This window comes from Botrytis fragariae (assembly GCF_013461495.1).
Source record: "Botrytis fragariae strain BVB16 chromosome Unknown tig00000795, whole genome shotgun sequence".
In the NCBI taxonomy this organism is placed as follows: Eukaryota; Fungi; Ascomycota; class Leotiomycetes; order Helotiales; family Sclerotiniaceae; genus Botrytis; species Botrytis fragariae.
This window is the reverse complement of record NW_023501011.1, coordinates 1,526,206-1,543,116: the sequence shown is the minus strand read 5'-3', so window position 1 is coordinate 1,543,116 and position 16,911 is coordinate 1,526,206. Positions and strand designations below refer to the sequence as shown.

Genomic DNA, 16,911 nt, shown 5'->3' with positions numbered 1-16,911 from the left:
GCTTCCGGCTGTCGCGGCAGTGTCATGCCGGATTACGTGAGATAGCCAATGCCGAAGGTAAGATCACACGTGTATTCCGACAGTGCATAACTTATAATTTGTGCCTCATGATGTATAGTTACCGTTAGCTACGTGTGAACTTGGGTTGGAGTTGCTATCTCTGAGATATTTTGTATTCACCTATTCTTATACTGATCGAAATTAAGACCTGTGGCGAAAGTTCAATATTGTAGAATGTAGTATGATGCGGCTGTGCCAATATCGCATATTATTTCCGAAGTACAGGTAATATGGGATTATAAATTAAATGTATGTTTGCTCACTAAAACTATCTACTAAGAAAGTAAGTAAAATGAAAGCCTCCACGGAATCTATACCGACTTAACAAACAAACCCCTCCTTCTCGTTTTCCATACCCGAGACATTACTCCTATCCCTCTGCCTAACGATCAACTCTTTGACCTCGGGAAGTCCCTCCCATCCTCTCCCGTTCCCTCCAAATCTAACACTCTTCTCCATGACCTCTCTCCACCTAAGCCCAGGGGCCAACTTTCCAGTAATAGTATTCGGTCTTCTTACATCCGCATTTGTCGGGACTGGCAAAGCTCTTCCCAACAATGCTTCCATTGCTTGCATCGCAAAGCCTACTGCTTTTCTTGCATTCAATGGGATACCGGTCTTATCGAAGCTGTCAAAATGGGCTCCTGGAAATTCTGCTTGAAGGTCCGAGATAAGGGGAGTGTGAGACATGCCGCGACCATCGACAGTTATATCAGCTGCGTTAACAGCGTCACGACCGGGACCAAAGAGAAGGATTTGCTGGGCAATACTAGCGGAGGTGAAGCGTGTAATGGTAGATATTGTATCTGCGGGCGAACAACCTCGATAAGCGCACATGCCTATGATTTTGAAGGCCATAGCGTCACCATAAATTTCTCTAGCTGTGGTTTTCGGTGGCCGTGTGCTGAGATATTCATCATTGGTAAGGAGTTGCTCGACTACTTCATGGCAAATTGTACCGTGTAAGAAAGAGGATTGGTCTTTTTGAGGGTCGAGGCCAAAGTGACGATAGGCTGCATCAATCATACAAGTGCCTGGCCCTGTATCCCAATCGTACATTGCGTCAATTCCGCCCTTTTTATCCGAAGGGATGAAACATATAGTTGTGATGCCTCCAATAGTTATGCAAATCTGTAATCTGGTAGGATGGTGCAGCAAAAGTCCGACCAAGTACGCAAATAAAGGGGCACCCTGTCTACCGACAGCTTGCTCTGCCGTTCGATAGTCAGAAACAGTTGTGACACCTGTTTTTGCAGATATCACAGCCCCTTCTCCTAGGCACATGTTCGATCGATGTTGTCCCCGTGGTGGGGCACCTGTTAAGGTAACGAGCTGTCCACCAGATCCAATCAAATCAATGTCATCCACTGAAATCCTATGCTTATGTGCGAAAATATGGATAGCGTTCGCAAAAGTATGTCCCATTTCTGCGTCCATTTGCGATAACATACTTGGCGGAGCGGCGTCTTCTCGTAACATCGACAGGATCTCGGATCGAATTTTCGAAGGCATGACGACTGAATCATACTAGGGAATATTAGCTTATTTTTTGGTAGAACGAATATTGCTGTATACCTGAATAAGATCCAAGTGTAGTGGTGCTTCTGGAGACTCTTGTGTATAGCGACAGAGTGCAAAATCAATGTCATCCATAGCAGTTCCAGACGTGATACCAAGAACCAATAGATTCAATCCCACAGAATTTTGCACGCCATCATCTGAAGATGACGAGCTTGAGCTCTGGTAACCTCCATTTACCTTCGATTGTAAAGCCTCCAGATATCTATGCCCAACTTTTGTTCGAACTCGACCTTTTGGGGCCGGGATCAAACCATTCATAACCATGACCATGCCCACGACATCAGATCAAAATATTGGTTTGGGAACAGCCGCAATCGGCTCTCAAATAGTATAGAGGGGATCAAGACCATATAAGTCTGCGAAGTAATTGATCTGTGTAGAATGCAAATCCAAAACAATCAAGGCGTTTTGAAGTACAAAAGTACCGGGAAAGGCATGGTTTCTGTAGTCGAGCGTTGCTTTGATCTAGGAATAGAAATGTTAGTGAAACTTTTAAGGTTAGTGGACTCATCAGTCAAATAGCAAATATGGTGCAAGCATGACGTGGGAGAGATCTTCCTTGTGCTGTTGAATATTGGTGAGAGGGAGAAATGTTCCTCATATGGAAATGTTATGCGTGGGCGCAAGGCCAAGGCTATGGGATTATTCGCCTAAGGCAACTGGGGTGGTGGAGAGTTGTCGCTGGGGAGCTCCAATGAGTACTCCCTGGTGGTGTTATTTAGGATGTGTTGTTCAACAGTATCAGACTCGTCCAGGTTACCACGATGCTCTCTGCTCTTCAAAAAATAGCTGCGCAATTTGCACCAAAGCTTGTTAAAGACGCGACAGTAGTTTGAGAGAATGCTATCGCGTATTGCTATTAGATCTGCATAATGTTAGTGAATACACAAGGTAAAGATCGACATCTGCAACGTATGGCGCCAATGAAGGTGGAAGTGTATTAGATCTCTGAATAGGACATTATCTGGTTCTTTACTATTAATACACCCAGTAACGTTTGTGTTCCACTATATTGGGAATGGATACTTGACTCTTCTCGATGCTTTTATTTCCTTTATGGAGCGATTGGGTAGAGCAGTGGCTTTGAAGGCGCTGGGCATATTCTATTTTGGGTAGATAAAGCTATCCGGATTCAGATAAACAATCCCTTTTCCGAAGCTAATCCTTTGATAAGTGGGAGGAGTTCTAAGCAAGATAATCTCATTGTCTTAAAATTCAGTTCGATGGAAGTCTTGTCATCGGCTGGTACATTTGGGCATCGGATTTGCTCGAGCATACAATGAGCTCACTGGGAGGAAATCCAAAATTGCTCATCGGGGATGATAAAGTTATCAAGCTCACCGGGAGGAGGTAAAAGCGGAGAAGTCAATTAGGCTTAGCTCAAATTATTCTGCCGCCCCGCACACAAACATAGCATGGTAGTAGAGGCTCCATTTCTCTAAAGTCTAATAATTGCTGCGTCTATTCATCAATTTATCATGGGACTCTTCAGCTCTTCGCAAGCTTCTCTGCCCCCTCCAAAGATTGGCGCAGATGGTGCTCCCATAGCACCGGACCGAAGCCAAAGATCACAGTGTTGGGAAGCAAGAGATGCATACTTCAAGTGTCTGGATAAGAATGAAATCATTGATAGCCTCACGGAGAACACCAAGGCCGAAAGGTCTTGCGGGTCTGAGGCAAGAGTATTCGAACAAAATTGTGCAACTAGTTGGGTAAGTTTTTCTTTCGCCATTGAAAGATATTCGAACTGCTGTTATGGATTGACTCATTACTGATTTTCGCCCCCCTCATCAGGTTCAATATTTCAAGAAACGAAGAGTGATGGAATACCAGCGTGAACAAACATTGCAAAAATTAAAGGCTGAAGGGGCGCAAGAGATGCCAGAAGTTATAGGGGCAGGGGCACCTGGTCAAAAACCATAATGTCTCTCTGTAGACCGAAATGTATAACAGTGTAATGGGAAGGAACAATCCGAAGGTCTAGGCGTTTTATAGGAAGTCCGGGATCCAAACGATTGCTCACTTACACACAGAATCTTCATCGTTGAATGATATTAATAGGGAAATGGAGTGCGCTTCTAGCACTGGAAGACATCTACCCAAGATTGAGGGAAAAGAGTCGCTGTAACATATAAAGCAGAAGTCAAACATTGAGTTCAAAAAAATCGAGTCTCCTGGTCATATCGCCAATCGCCACCAAATGAACTGACGTCGCGAGCACATGCAACTTCACTCCAGATAAATAAGCCCTCAAACTCAGGAAATTCCGATCATCAAGACCATTACAAAGATGCTAATCCATCCTCGACTTCTCCTTCGCAACCTTTATATGGATATGTTGAAATTCTTGCAACCATTTCGTTCCCAAGTGGGCCGTGAAAACCGGTCAACATATATGTGCACGTTACTTAGCTAGATTGATGAGGTGGGCAGATTTCAGTCTACAATGCGAGCTTTCAGTTGTTGGCAGCCCAGTAGCTCTGGATCTCAATGCAGAGACGTGTTTAGGAAATCGGGTCTTAACAGATAAATTGTGTTTCCCAGACATTATGAACTATATAAATTTGAATAGGAGCAGAAGATATCACCTATAGCACGAGGCATTGTACAACCAAATTTTATGCTGGCCGCCCACTCATCTATCAAACTAGGCCAGGCATACGTGATAGAACAACGAGCATGAATCCCAAACTCCAAGATTCGCTCGTAATCCCAGAAGCATCGGTAAAGGCCTGAGGATCATCCGTTATTTCCCCATCTTCCCGTCTTTACAACTTTCGAAGAATTCAAGTGAGTTTTCGCGCATGTAATAACTATATCATTCGTATCGTAGAACACCGTAAGGGTTGCGCTTTGAAGTTTTGATATTTGAACTCCGTGTTGTTCTCCCTCTTCCCTCTTACCTTTTTTTTCCTGTGTCTGTTCATTCTTTAGGATCCCGTCGTTCCCTTTTTTTTTTTTCTTAAACTGTGCAAGCGGCACTATACCGCACCGTACAGAAAGTTGTATGTATAATTCTTAAGGCAAAAATTACGTTCTAGGGTATAATGGTCATGTTCTTTAGTGTGATCTCAACGTATTAATCTTTTGGTTACTGTGTAACTTCTAATTGCAATCAACCTTTCGAAAATTGGTTGAGTCTTTCTCTCCCCTCCCCCCTTCAATTAGCGTAACCCTTCCAAACCTACGCTCATGTAATGACCAGCTAGGGAGTGTAAGCCAAAACAATTTCATGTCTATGGCGATTCAATACCTGCCCTGTATATACCAAAGCTGATATGGTTCTTTTGCGTGTCTACGGGGATATTGACCACTCGTAAAATCGTTTCTGACAGTCGAGCCAAGGAGAAATTGCTCCTCATCCAATGGATCAATCTTTTCACTGTTGACACTGAAAAGGTACTCCAGAATATGTGGCCACCCGCATTTCATTGCTAGAAGGACTGGAGAAGAGTTGTAATTGATAGATTTAACGTCTTTGATGGTCTCGACAGGGTAGCCGGCTTCTATCAGGAGACGCAGAGTTAGGGGATCTCCAACTTCAATAGGATATGATAGAGCCGACCTGTCCATGTATCTGTCGGAATCCGCCGTGTTCTTTAACAGTAGCCTCATGATATGATGCTGGTTCCAAAATGAGGCTATACTAATCAGTGCAGTGTTCTATCCTCTGTCTCTTGCTAATGAAACACCGTGATTCAAAGGAACGTGAACGACATCTTCATGGTCCTTGGAAACGGCAAAACCTATTGCATCCAAACTGTTGCAATGCACACGTATGGCGGTGGCAAAGCTATCTCGATTTGCGCCATTTTCGAGTAGCAGCTGATCAACTTTCGAGCGGCCCTTATAAGCGGCACAGTGAATGGGCGACCAATTTGGCATAGTCTCCCAAGTAGCAGATACCGCAAAATTGATATCTACACCACTTGAAAGCATCAACTGTATTATTTCTTCTTTTCCCAATATATACTTTGGATAAGCATCTCCTCTCGGATATTTGCTGGCAAGTCCCAGGGTAGTGATCCTAAAAATGACTCGGCGAGAATAGAAATCAAAGCTATGCTCCCACTTCTAGCTGCTGCGCGAAAAGCTTCCTGGATTTCCTCTTCTGGAAATGGTAATACAGCATTGTAACGTGGTTCGGTGAGAAGTGTTACAGCTTTGAGATGGCCATTCAATGCTGCTATTCGCAAAGGGCTTTCGAAAGTGCAAATGAACTTCTGCAGGTGCATTGTGAATCTCTTTGACTGATGGATTAGATATGGCCGAATTGAACTCAAATCCGCACCACACTCAAGCAGAATTTCAATAATTTCGGTTCTTCCATAACTTGCGGCAAGATGTATAGGTCTTCCAAAATATTCGTTGTCTAAATCGGCATCAGCGTTACAATTTACAAGTAGCTCTCGTACAACGGAAGCATCTCCTGCAATAATAGCTACACTGAGAATAGTTTGGATGTCTAGCCTTGCTTCGCCATCTTCACCGACAACAGCATTACGAAATTGTGATCTCCTTCGGCCACACGCACCTGGGTCTCGGTCATCGTTTGAGCCCCACTTTAAGCGTTCTTCTATCGCATGGCAAACTTTGATCTCGAAAGCTGTTTGCTCGTCTCTTGTCTGAATGTTGTTAATACGCGCCTTCACAGATTGGATAGCATAATAGACAGGAGAGAGTATTGTGTGGTGGGGGTTGTATTTCATTTCTAGATGAATGAAGAGATGTGCGATGCCAGGTAATTTGCTCTCGGGATATTTAAGACATATTTCAAGAGCGTCATCAACTGGACCTTCTGAGTTTGCCATATGGTCGAGGCATAAAGTCTTCGGGACTATTGTGTTGAAGAGTCCTGATAGTAGATTAATATTGTGGATGTATCATGGGTACGACAAGAACTAGACATACTGCAAAGAACTCGTAAGTTCATGGTCTTCCATACTCCAATTGTTACTAGTATCTGATCAAATATAACTGCTAAAACATCGTCGAGTAGGTCGACGAGATCTTTTGTGGGTACAGCCATGATGTACTGTTTTCGATGGTCGCAAATAATTCAAAGCTAACGGTGCTGATAGTGACGCTTGAGGATACTAGTACGGGTTACAATAATCCACCAAATTGCACTTAATCTTTCGCAAAATGGAAAGGATTGTTGTTGAAGTTCAAGATTCTGGACGTTTTGTTGAAATGTGGCTCAGCCGCATAACGGCCATCAGATCTATCTAGCCCGAAATCGAGGACATATTAAAAACAACTCTACATTCACATCAAATGTATAGCAAAGTTTCATCGCTTCATACTTAACCAGACAAAGACAACTAGTTTTACTGACTACATGAATATGGTGTGACACAGCTTCGAACTTGAAGAGTTTGTAGTCCTATGGCAACCTGAGAATTGTCATTTCTACTTTCCTCATGTTCAACCACCATGCTCTAGCCTGTTTGGTTAGACCGCGTCTTGTTTTCTATCATTCGAATTTCTGAAAGTCAAAGAGATATGTACACTTGGCTCCCCATATTGAGTGACTGCAGAATATTGAAAACTGGATGTTTCATGAAAGAAACTGCAACCTGGGGGTATTACGGAGACAGACAAAAGAGTGTACATGCCTCAAGGTAAGTTTAGAACGAAAAGCCAACTATCAATAGAGCATTTGATCGCAATTGGAATCGATGTGAAATTCCTGGGGCTTGTAATGACTTGTCCGGAAATATCCGAGCAACAACTATAGCCGGCTGGTGCAGCAGTTGTGATAGCCAGTCTTCACTTCTCGGTTCATGAAGACGATCTATTACCTGGGAAGAAATCGCCGTCCTGCTGCCTCGATAGGAGTACACAGCCCTCGTAGAATCGGCTATGAAAGTACTGCAATAGCGCAAAACTTTTCATCTCCAGGTTTCGTAGCCGATTGGTGCAGATACGACTAGGAAACGGCTGGGTTTATAAGTTTCCTCACTTAAGCTAATGCCATCCCCTAGCTGAATCCAAATCGGTTGTCTTTCTTCTAAATTGCTGTTTATATTTTATTCATTTTCACCACAAGATGAGGATGTTCAATCAAGCTTGAGTATTGTCATGTCGTTCACTGCCTTTCTTCAAATTTCACCGGGGCAAGAACCCACACCTCAGTAACCTCACTATCTCATCAATGATGGGTGACGATGATACTCTCTTCAACACTAGGCTCAGATACTTGACAGGGTGCTGAATTCTCACGAAGTTCTCAGCGTGCACAGAGGAAGAGTCTAATCCTCTCCTATCATTCTCGAACTAACAAAAACATACGCTATGCAAGTGAGAACGAATCGAGAAGGAGTGAAATAACATAAGCAGCTACTGGAACCCATATCTGTGATCTCTCAATTCATTGATTGGTTTGTTCGTATGCGGCCGAATGGACTAAAGTTGCCATTTCAGCTAGTTTTCAAGGGGTAATTTTGCAGAGTTTTTGTGCTGTTACGGGTGACTGAGATTACTCATATTTCGGATTATTATTTCATTTTTCTTCCTTAGCTCGAGAAGTGATTATTGACAAGTTTCTGCGTTCCAAGTAGTCCAACGTATTGGCTGATGGGTGGTTGAAGAGGGGGGGTCTGAAAGAATGAAGAGAGAGTGGATGAATGACCCAGGAAACCCCTTTCGAAATCGCTCATTGGAGTTATCATATTCCCTTAGCTCTCCCGGTCCTCATACGTTGTCTATTGATCGGAGAAGAAACAGCGGACATCTGTTGCAGATATGCGAGAGATGGTTCCCAAACTCTTCCCTATCGCAACCGATGTTTTCCCTTCGCATTTTCCCGAACACACAATCCCACTTTCCTCCACGGAAATACACCGTACATTTACTATTTAATCTTGATCAAGTAAGATTCGCGCTACTGCCTTGACGTCCCCACTGACTTTTCCAAACAATCAAACTTAATTCAATAAGCATAAAAATATAGTTCGCTGGAGTAGATGAGGGGTTGCCATTCATTTATTTATGGATACTGAATAGATTGACAGTGACCGAATGCGATTATCTCATTGGGCCATTAATCTACTCGGAAGCTCTGAGCCCCAATTACTTTCTTCTGGAATGTCTTTACCCGTTGGTTTAGATGATCAAGTCCCATTTGAATGATGCTGTGGAGTCAACTTAAGTAATATTACCGAGTTAACACATGGTAAGCTGGGATTCTTCACCGTTGCCTTCCTCCTCTACTGCTCATGTGGATGGTGGGATGTCACTGATTAGGGTTCATTTGAATTTTAACAGGCAGCGAGGGAAAGAGCCGAACATCAAAAATCTACAGTTCGATCGAAATGTGGTATCAAAACAATAAATCAATATAACTTTCTAAAATTCCTTCTGATCGTTACTTATTGAAGACTCAATCTCAACATATCATTTAAGAGAATTTAAAATATGAACTTAAATTTACAATCAAATTTGGAAAAGATTTATTTTAAGATTTTCGTTCAATTTTGCGGTTTCGGTGTTCGTTTTTTTACTTTCGGTCGCGAGAGTGGGTTCTCACCCCTTGAAGATTACCTAGTACTTGGTCCTTGCAATCTGTGATAATACTTCGTACGTCGGACTCGTACATCAGGTCCGTATTACGGATAGAGTCAAAATCCCGGGTTTGAACTTGCCAGTCCTTCCCTACATCGTGAAATCTAATGAATCCGATGGCAATTTCAATGCATGTCATTTAGAGCCGAATTCTCTTATTAAATTTTTCGAATAAGGAAGACAATTTCTCCTCCAACAAAGCTTTGATATTTTTTTCAGGGTTATTTATACAACAAAGGATTCAAGCGTGTTTCGAATGCCCAAACGTTGTCATATAGGTCCCTGAACAGACTTATATCGTCTGAGATATGGGGCTGAGCGGGAAAGCCACTAGACTTGCACCATACGAGCCAATGGGCAACCTCGGCAGCTATTTTCTTTTGTTACTATTCCAAGGTTACATGTGGCCCGTCAATGTCAATTTCAACCTCGTTCATGCATTTTTACGGATATAACCCAGAAATTGACCCACGATCTCCATGACAGGTAAGAAGAGGACGGTTGGCACTAAGCGAGTTGTTGGAGGCTGATGCTCTCATAATACTGGTAATACGAGGTAGGAGATGCAATTTCATCTCAAGGAAGTTCGCACTTGTACTCTGATTAGTAAATCTTTTACGATTTAAGGCTTTGATCACTGGTGCCACAATTTGTAGCAACATTCTTTTTATTGGGCAGAAGTTTAGTAGAATAACAGCGATGTTTTATCGGATTGGTGGTTACCGAGCCAATTTCCAGAAGCGCAGGCCACTCCTTCAACCAAAAAAGGAGCGCTTCGATGGGTTTTCAATGTAGCAGCCTAGCGAGTTCAGGGGTAAAAAACCTCAGCAAGTAATAGTGGGACGAAATGAAGTAAATGCAAACACTATGCCACGAAGGACTGTGCAGTGTGCAAGGTCCTCGGTGAAGTTTATTAGGGATTTACTGAAATAGGTTCAGGTATGGCATTGCATTTGTTGTACATTGAATCTCACTCAGATATGACAAAGCTGTGAAATTTAGCTCTAATCCATCTCTTTTATCTTTCTCTTTTACTCCCTTTCTTCTGATTCACCTTCTGAGGATCTCATAACATTTTGCTATCCAAGATGGCGATACAACTATCCAAAGCAAGATATTCCCTTCAAAGCCAAACTACTCGTATCATTAAAATACTCTCTATTATTGTCTTCTTCTACATCTGCACGTATTTCCTTCTACCCCGAATACAATTCACCCCTCTCACCATCACCGAAGAAGATATATCCTTTGAACAACGCACTGCTCACATCTACAACAACTTTCTTCCCGCCTCCAGCTCAGACCAACTATGTGCTTCTCACTCCCTTACATCCTATCCCGATCGTTCGCAAAAACGTAAGATCTACGATCTCTTCATGGTCAATTCCGAGCTAGATTGGCTCGAAATTCGTCTCAATGAAATGAACACCGAGGTAGATTATTTTGTCATCCTCGAAGCGCCAACTACCTTTACCGGTCTTGCGAAAAACATGACCTTTCAAGAACACCGAGCCAAATTCTCTGCTTTCGAGGATAAAATTATCTATCACGTTTTGACCGATGCTCCTCCCCCAGTCGCCAACACCACATTACCCGGCTCCAAAGAATACGAAGCGAATGCATGGATCCAAGAGAAATTCCAACGGGACGCCATGTTCACCCAGGTATTCCCCAAGCTGGTGGACGCACAGAAACCTAACGAAGGAGATGTAATACTCGTCTCCGATATTGACGAGGTAATTCGACCTGCTTCTCTTCAAGTCCTGCGCAACTGCGTTTTCCCTGTGATCCTTACACTGCGCTCGCAATTCTACTACTATTCTTTTCAATTTCGACACCGAGGAGAACAGTGGGCACATCCTCAAGCAACGTTTTATCGGGGTCTGGAAAATACCATCAAACCGCATAGTTTACGTAGTCGCCATGGAGGACACGTACAGGTGGATGAAAAAGATAGTAAAAGTATCGGAAACTTATGGAATGCGGCTTGGCATTGTAGTAGTTGTTTTAGTACACTCAATGAAATGAGAAGGAAGATGGAGAGTTTCAGCCATACGAACTTGAATAAGCAGGAGTTCAGAATGACAGATAGGATTGTGGACAGAGTGGGAAGGGGGAAGGATTTATGGGATCGATTCGGTCAGGTATGTGATTAATGCTTCTTTCTCCGAGAATTAAAATGGGGAAATGGGTTGCTAGGTCCAAATTTTTGGAATTATGGTCGAAGATTCATTCCATCTTCACAAATCCAAGAGGTCTCAAGCGAACCTTGTCAAACCCACCCACCCCTTGAAATTTTACGCTATTCATCTCCTACCACCAAAAGAGAGCTACACTAACCTTCCATTCTCAACAGTGGTACAAAAGAATAGACAACAACAACGACATCCCCAGCTATATCAAAGATCACCGATCCAAATTTGGATACATGGTTGATCGCGATGGTGAAGGAGCCGGGTTTGTCGATTACGATGAAGTCATTGCGCAAGAAAAAAAGGGGATGGATTTAATTTGAGAGCTTTATAGATGAATTCTTTAATGTTATAATATGGTATATTTTATGAGGACACTTGCACTAGCATTTACGTCAGGAGTTTTGGATCTGGATAGATGATGGGTTACATACATTGGAGTTTGGAGTCGGAGCGCAAGATTCCCTATGTTTTAAGAATTTGAGAAAGAGGATAAAGAAGGAAAGAAAGAAGAGTGAAATTTTACATACTCTAGTATTCATGGATTTCTATAACGTCTCTCTAGGGGTCTTCGAGAGCGGGGCAGCTGTGGATGTATAATTGAACAAAGACACTCCAACTGAGAGTATTGTGCTATACGCACAAGGAGCATACTGCAAATATTACAACGAAGAATTAGACCTCATCAAATGATCAGGTTAATGCATCCAACCTCCAGGTTTTCAGTACTTTGAATGCGCATCCACTAGGATACAATGCAACAGCTTCAAGCGACGATTTTAATCTCTGATGAAGGGGGTATCAAATATTATTTCATGCCATTTTCATGCCATTCCATCCAAATAGACTCCCATCCCATTATCCATTCATCCATAAATAACCAGACTTTTCATTGTGAGACGGAGCTTCCATCAGCACAATATATGTATTCACCACATTCAACCCTCATAAATCGTCAAACGCTACTCACAATTAAATTCACACTCTATTATTCCCTATTATTCCGCGCTTCCATCTCCGCAGCCATTGGTGGTCCAGGTACCATAGGCGGTTCGCGGAGAAGTGATTTCTTCTCTTGACCCAGAACTACTATTGTCGCATACTCATTAGCATATATTCAATCATTCACCCCCCCTCTCCCTCGCCACCTCTAAGCCCCGCAAGAACGAACCCAAACAAACAAAAACAACTTACACCTATCCCAAAGCACCCAACTCGTAACAAACAATATAGGCAACGCTACAATCGTCATCGTAACTCTCCTCGCCACACTCTGATAATTTCCCGGCAAAGGTTTCTCTCCTTTTCCTCTACCCATCGAGCGCGCGCCAGCGGGCGTGGTCAAACGCGAGGTTATAGATTGATTTAGAGCTTTGAGAGGGAGCTCAGATTTCGTGGGCTTCGTCGCTGTTCGAGCAGGTTTGGGTTGCGATTGGGAGGGCTTTGATTTGGGAGATTGAGAAGGTGGAGGAGCAGAAGATTCATGAGTAGATGCAGAACGTATACTTTGGACACGCTGTACATGTGCCAGGATCGGTGAAGCTATCATCGTGTTTGCGTTTGCGATCAGGGAAGATCGATTTCTTGCGCTTGATATGCCCGGCATATTCGTATCCAATGAATCTATCAATTCGTCCAATTTCACGTCGCTTTCTCTATCGCTGCTAGCTGGTATAGCGACAATCGCAGTAGATGTCGCAGGTATGGCAATATCTCTTGGTTCCTCAGTCGTCGTAGGCGCAGACGCAATCGCGGCTACAATGGCAGATGTTCCGATTTTCGATTTTGTCGATGGAGATGCTTTCCTTTTACTCACTTTTCGTATCGCCCATGTACTATTAATCCCAAATTTCAAGCCTTCAGATTTCTCAGCTTTCGAAGTCGAAATGGCAGATAGCGAGAAAGATGCTGATATATCAATAATGATTCTCTTAGGCCTTGCTCCTTTTTTGGTGATAGTTTCAGTGTTATTAGCCGCCATAATTGATTGATACGGGCGGGGCTGGGTTGTGAAGATTCACGTCGGTAAACGCAAACGCGTTTTTAGTGATTTTGATTTTGAGTTTGATTTGTTTGCTTTTCTTAATCAATCTTTGTATCATTCTTTCTTTTTTCCTTCTGTTTGTGTTCACTACGGTGCTAAACGATGGATTTTGCTTATTATATGAATATTCAAGTGAACATTTCAAGGTGTTTGATTTAGGGTGCGTAGTAAGTGGATGATTATATCTACCATAAATCTCTGAGACGTACAACTTAGAGATATTATTCCCCCAAGATCTTCAAGTGGAATTCTGTTCGAGGCCCAAGAAATTGCCATGGTTCTGCTATGTTTCCCTGAAGTTGTTTATGCATTTCCAAACTCCAACATATGCGCAGATGTTTCGCAATGAATCAAATATTAATAGTACAAGCGGTATAATTTCATTTATTCGTGTATCTGTCTAGCGTTTTTGGAGCCTATCATTTCTATACAATCCCATTTTCCTCCTCTCCCACCTTTGGCTCCTTTGAAACTCCTTTGCTTATAAATACAATTAAGTTAGGATATCAATACCGAACGCCTGATCCAATGCCATTTTGACATTACCCATCATTAACAGCTCATTGCTTCCTCCTTGTTACCATACACTTTTAAACCATACTCTTCTCATTCAAATCATTACGTTCATGGCTCGTCGCTTCCTGAATCGCCGCTACATGATTTGCTTCCGCCATGTCCCTCCTCACTGGGCTGTTTGCCCTAGAGTTTGCCCTTGAGTTTACTCTGCTGTTTGGATTACTCTTCTCATGTGTACTATGCGGTCTACTTCCCGTATTTTGTCTTACTCTAAGATCTTGTTGACTGCGAGCGAAACTTCTTGCTCTTGCTCCGGTTGGCATTCTTGATAGGTGAGTCCCATCTACCGCTGTTGACCCTTCACCAACACGAGTTCCTTTCTCATGAACGACTTCATTGTGGGCAGCTTTGGCGTCAGATAGTTGTTGAGCGAAAGGTGAGCGTTTGCGGAGAACAGGTCCTTTCCAGTAAATGACGTAGACGGCGATCACGAGGACGAAGGAGATACATGCAAGAATGGTAGATGCGTAAGCAAGTGAGCGAGATGGGTCAGATGACATGTCTAGAATTTTGTGTTAGCATTCACCGATGAAAGTTATTGGAAAAGGAATACGTACTCTGGAAGAAAGGAGTAGCAGGAATTGTCAAAACACCGGCTAAGAAATCTCTCGACCATCCATTTCCACCTGTAGCAGAAGCTGAATATGGTCCATAGGCACAAATCATATAATCAATTGTCGCCATGTAAATACTATAGTTGGCAATACCAACAATTGCTGCGAAAATTGAGGAACCGATCCAATGAATTGGTGGGCCTGTAGAAGTCCAGGCAAAACCAATAAGACCAATTGGCAAGCATGGTGCCGTGTAGAGCAAGAACCAAAGTCTAGATTCGAATTGAGCGTGTTCATCATCTGGTTTATTGGCGCGTTGTTTGATATTGCGTTTGATGGCAGGAATGAATGCAAACCAAGCGATGAAGTATCCCACAAGAATAGGAAGGAAAGAGAGACCAAGTTCGACAGTTCCAAAGCCCCATTGCTTGTAAACAAGGGAAAAGGATTGAATGAACATGAAGATGAGTGCATCAGAGAATCCAGACAACAAACTCAAGGTTAAAACAATTGGCTCTGTCAAGAACATCTTGAAAGGTCTGACGAAAGTAACCAAGGTCTCTTTGACGGAGAATCGTTCCTTGAATGGCGTGATCTCGTTTGGACCGTAAATGTTTGGATTTTCGCCACTCTTTCGCATCTTCTTGGCGATTTTATCCATCATGATGGTCGATCTAGTCTCAGGTACAAGAGCCAGATGAAGGAGTTGTACGGCACCGCCAAAGATAAGTTGAATCCAGATGTTCCACCTCCAAGCCAAATTAGCTTCGACGAAACCACCAACAACGGGGCCCAACACACTTCCACCAACAGATGAGAATACTACAAATGCAACGGCGTATTGTTGATCATCAGATTCCCACATATCGGCAATCATACCCAAAGTAACGGAACCACCTGCCGATGAGAGACCACCAAGCGCACGGCCAACCATGATAGTGGCAAAGTTGGGAGCAATTCCAACTGGAATTTGCCAGATGTTGACCAAGAATAAAGAAGCTTGTAAAATAGGTTTGCGACCCAATTCTTCAGACCATGGAGCCCATAATTCACAACCGAATGCATATAGTACCAAGAAAATCATAGCACCAGCTCTTGCGCCTTGTGCGCTGACGCCAAATTCGTCAACTATGCCACCAATAGCGTTTGAGTATAAACTGGTATTGAAGTTCATGGAAACCTGAACCATGAAAATAACCGACAGGATCATCCATTTTTTCCAGGTAGGAAAAGAGTATCCCAATTGACCCCAACAATCTTCTTCGCTAATTTCGATTTTGTCGGACTCTCTGACATTAGTCACTACATTTTCATTGTCGCCAGATGGGAAACGTGCTACACGATTTGCGCGGGGTGGTTGAGTACTAGGATTTTCGAGGTGAGATCCTGCACCGGTTGATGCGCCATGTTTGGATGATTGTGAAGATATATCAGACTCCTGGAATATGGCCTTTCCTTCACTGGAGGTGGGCGTATGAATACCACCCGCCATTTGATTTCGTATTATTTGATACTACCCGATTTATCGTTAGTCTCCTGGTATGATTTTTCTCTTGTGATATTGAAGGCTAGAAATATAAGATTGCGTAAGAGGTGCAAAAGGATATTGGAAAGAAACTTCTTGAAGGAATTTTGGTTCTTGTATGAGGAATATATAAGGTCGGGCGGAATACATACTTTCTTGATAAAAAAGATTATCGATCGATAAGATGAATACTAAAAGCAGGGCTAGAACTAGTAGTCAAAGCAGTGAATCTAAGAGCTTCTAGGACTTTTCGGTTCCCCGCACTCCAGACCTTGTATCAAAAACCCTAATAAGAATGGCTCGTATAGAAATGCCCGAGAAGAAAAGCAAAACTTAGTTGATCTTTCTCAATAATAGTTCAAGAGGATATCAAAGTATCATACTAAGAAGAATGGAAGAACTTGAAGCTCAATAAAGGAGATGCAGAAGATGAAGTAGTAGTGAATTTGTTCAATGTATCTAATATCAATTCATGGTTTCCCGCTTGGTACGTCATTTTTGAATTTTATATGCAGGGCCCCTTCAATGTGACTTCCCATTTTTTTTTTGGAGTCCCCCGGGGGTAGGATCGACCCCATCATCTTGCTTCGGAGTGACAACCAATCAAGTTGTGGGACTTCTCCTGCCAAAATTTAATGCGGCTAAAAGTTTTATACGAGTATACTTTATCATACGAGTACATCGTAGTTTGAGTTTTGGTCAATAGTTCGTGTCAGACATACCTAGAGTTAGAACTAGAAGCAACCAAGATTGATAGAGAGTGTGAGTAGAGTAACTGCTCTACTTACTCGCACGAATAACAGAGCGAGCAGA

General features: G+C 42.7%; 7 protein-coding genes across 7 annotated transcripts; 3 read left to right on the top strand and 4 right to left on the bottom strand.

Annotated features, from left to right (window-relative positions):
• Nucleotides 1-381: 381 nt before the first annotated feature.
• Bfra_007395 (putative upf0075 domain protein) lies at nt 382-1,905 on the bottom strand (the record flags this gene model as incomplete). The annotated part of the gene is made up of 2 exons (XM_037337768.1): nt 382-1,587; nt 1,636-1,905. 2 exons carry the CDS (start codon nt 1,903-1,905, stop codon nt 382-384), a joined length of 1,476 nt encoding a protein of 491 aa, XP_037187148.1.
• A 1,214-nt stretch (nt 1,906-3,119) lies between these two features.
• Nucleotides 3,120-3,564, top strand: Bfra_007394 (putative cytochrome c oxidase subunit vib protein; the record flags this gene model as incomplete). The annotated part of the gene is made up of 2 exons (XM_037337767.1): nt 3,120-3,353; nt 3,436-3,564. The coding sequence occupies 2 exons, from the start codon at nt 3,120-3,122 to the stop codon at nt 3,562-3,564; spliced, it is 363 nt and encodes a 120-aa protein (XP_037187147.1).
• A 1,323-nt stretch (nt 3,565-4,887) lies between these two features.
• On the bottom strand, nt 4,888-6,670 carry Bfra_007393 (putative ankyrin repeat protein; the record flags this gene model as incomplete). Its single annotated transcript, XM_037337766.1, has 4 exons — nt 4,888-5,282; nt 5,334-5,561; nt 5,615-6,496; nt 6,553-6,670. 4 exons carry the CDS (start codon nt 6,668-6,670, stop codon nt 4,888-4,890), a joined length of 1,623 nt encoding a protein of 540 aa, XP_037187146.1.
• A 3,016-nt stretch (nt 6,671-9,686) lies between these two features.
• On the top strand, nt 9,687-10,002 carry Bfra_007392 (uncharacterized protein; the record flags this gene model as incomplete). Its single annotated transcript, XM_037337765.1, has 2 exons — nt 9,687-9,693; nt 9,815-10,002. 2 exons carry the CDS (start codon nt 9,687-9,689, stop codon nt 10,000-10,002), a joined length of 195 nt encoding a protein of 64 aa, XP_037187145.1.
• A 293-nt stretch (nt 10,003-10,295) lies between these two features.
• On the top strand, nt 10,296-11,722 carry Bfra_007391 (putative glycosyl transferase family 17 protein; the record flags this gene model as incomplete). The annotated part of the gene is made up of 2 exons (XM_037337764.1): nt 10,296-11,351; nt 11,564-11,722. 2 exons carry the CDS (start codon nt 10,296-10,298, stop codon nt 11,720-11,722), a joined length of 1,215 nt encoding a protein of 404 aa, XP_037187144.1.
• A 589-nt stretch (nt 11,723-12,311) lies between these two features.
• Bfra_007390 (uncharacterized protein) lies at nt 12,312-13,380 on the bottom strand (the record flags this gene model as incomplete). Its single annotated transcript, XM_037337763.1, has 2 exons — nt 12,312-12,488; nt 12,594-13,380. 2 exons carry the CDS (start codon nt 13,378-13,380, stop codon nt 12,388-12,390), a joined length of 888 nt encoding a protein of 295 aa, XP_037187143.1. The 3' UTR covers nt 12,312-12,387.
• Nucleotides 13,381-14,033: 653 nt separating this feature from the next.
• Bfra_007389 (putative mfs multidrug protein) lies at nt 14,034-16,065 on the bottom strand (the record flags this gene model as incomplete). The annotated part of the gene is made up of 2 exons (XM_037337762.1): nt 14,034-14,521; nt 14,577-16,065. The coding sequence occupies 2 exons, from the start codon at nt 16,063-16,065 to the stop codon at nt 14,034-14,036; spliced, it is 1,977 nt and encodes a 658-aa protein (XP_037187142.1).
• Between the last annotated feature and the right edge of the window lie 846 nt (nt 16,066-16,911).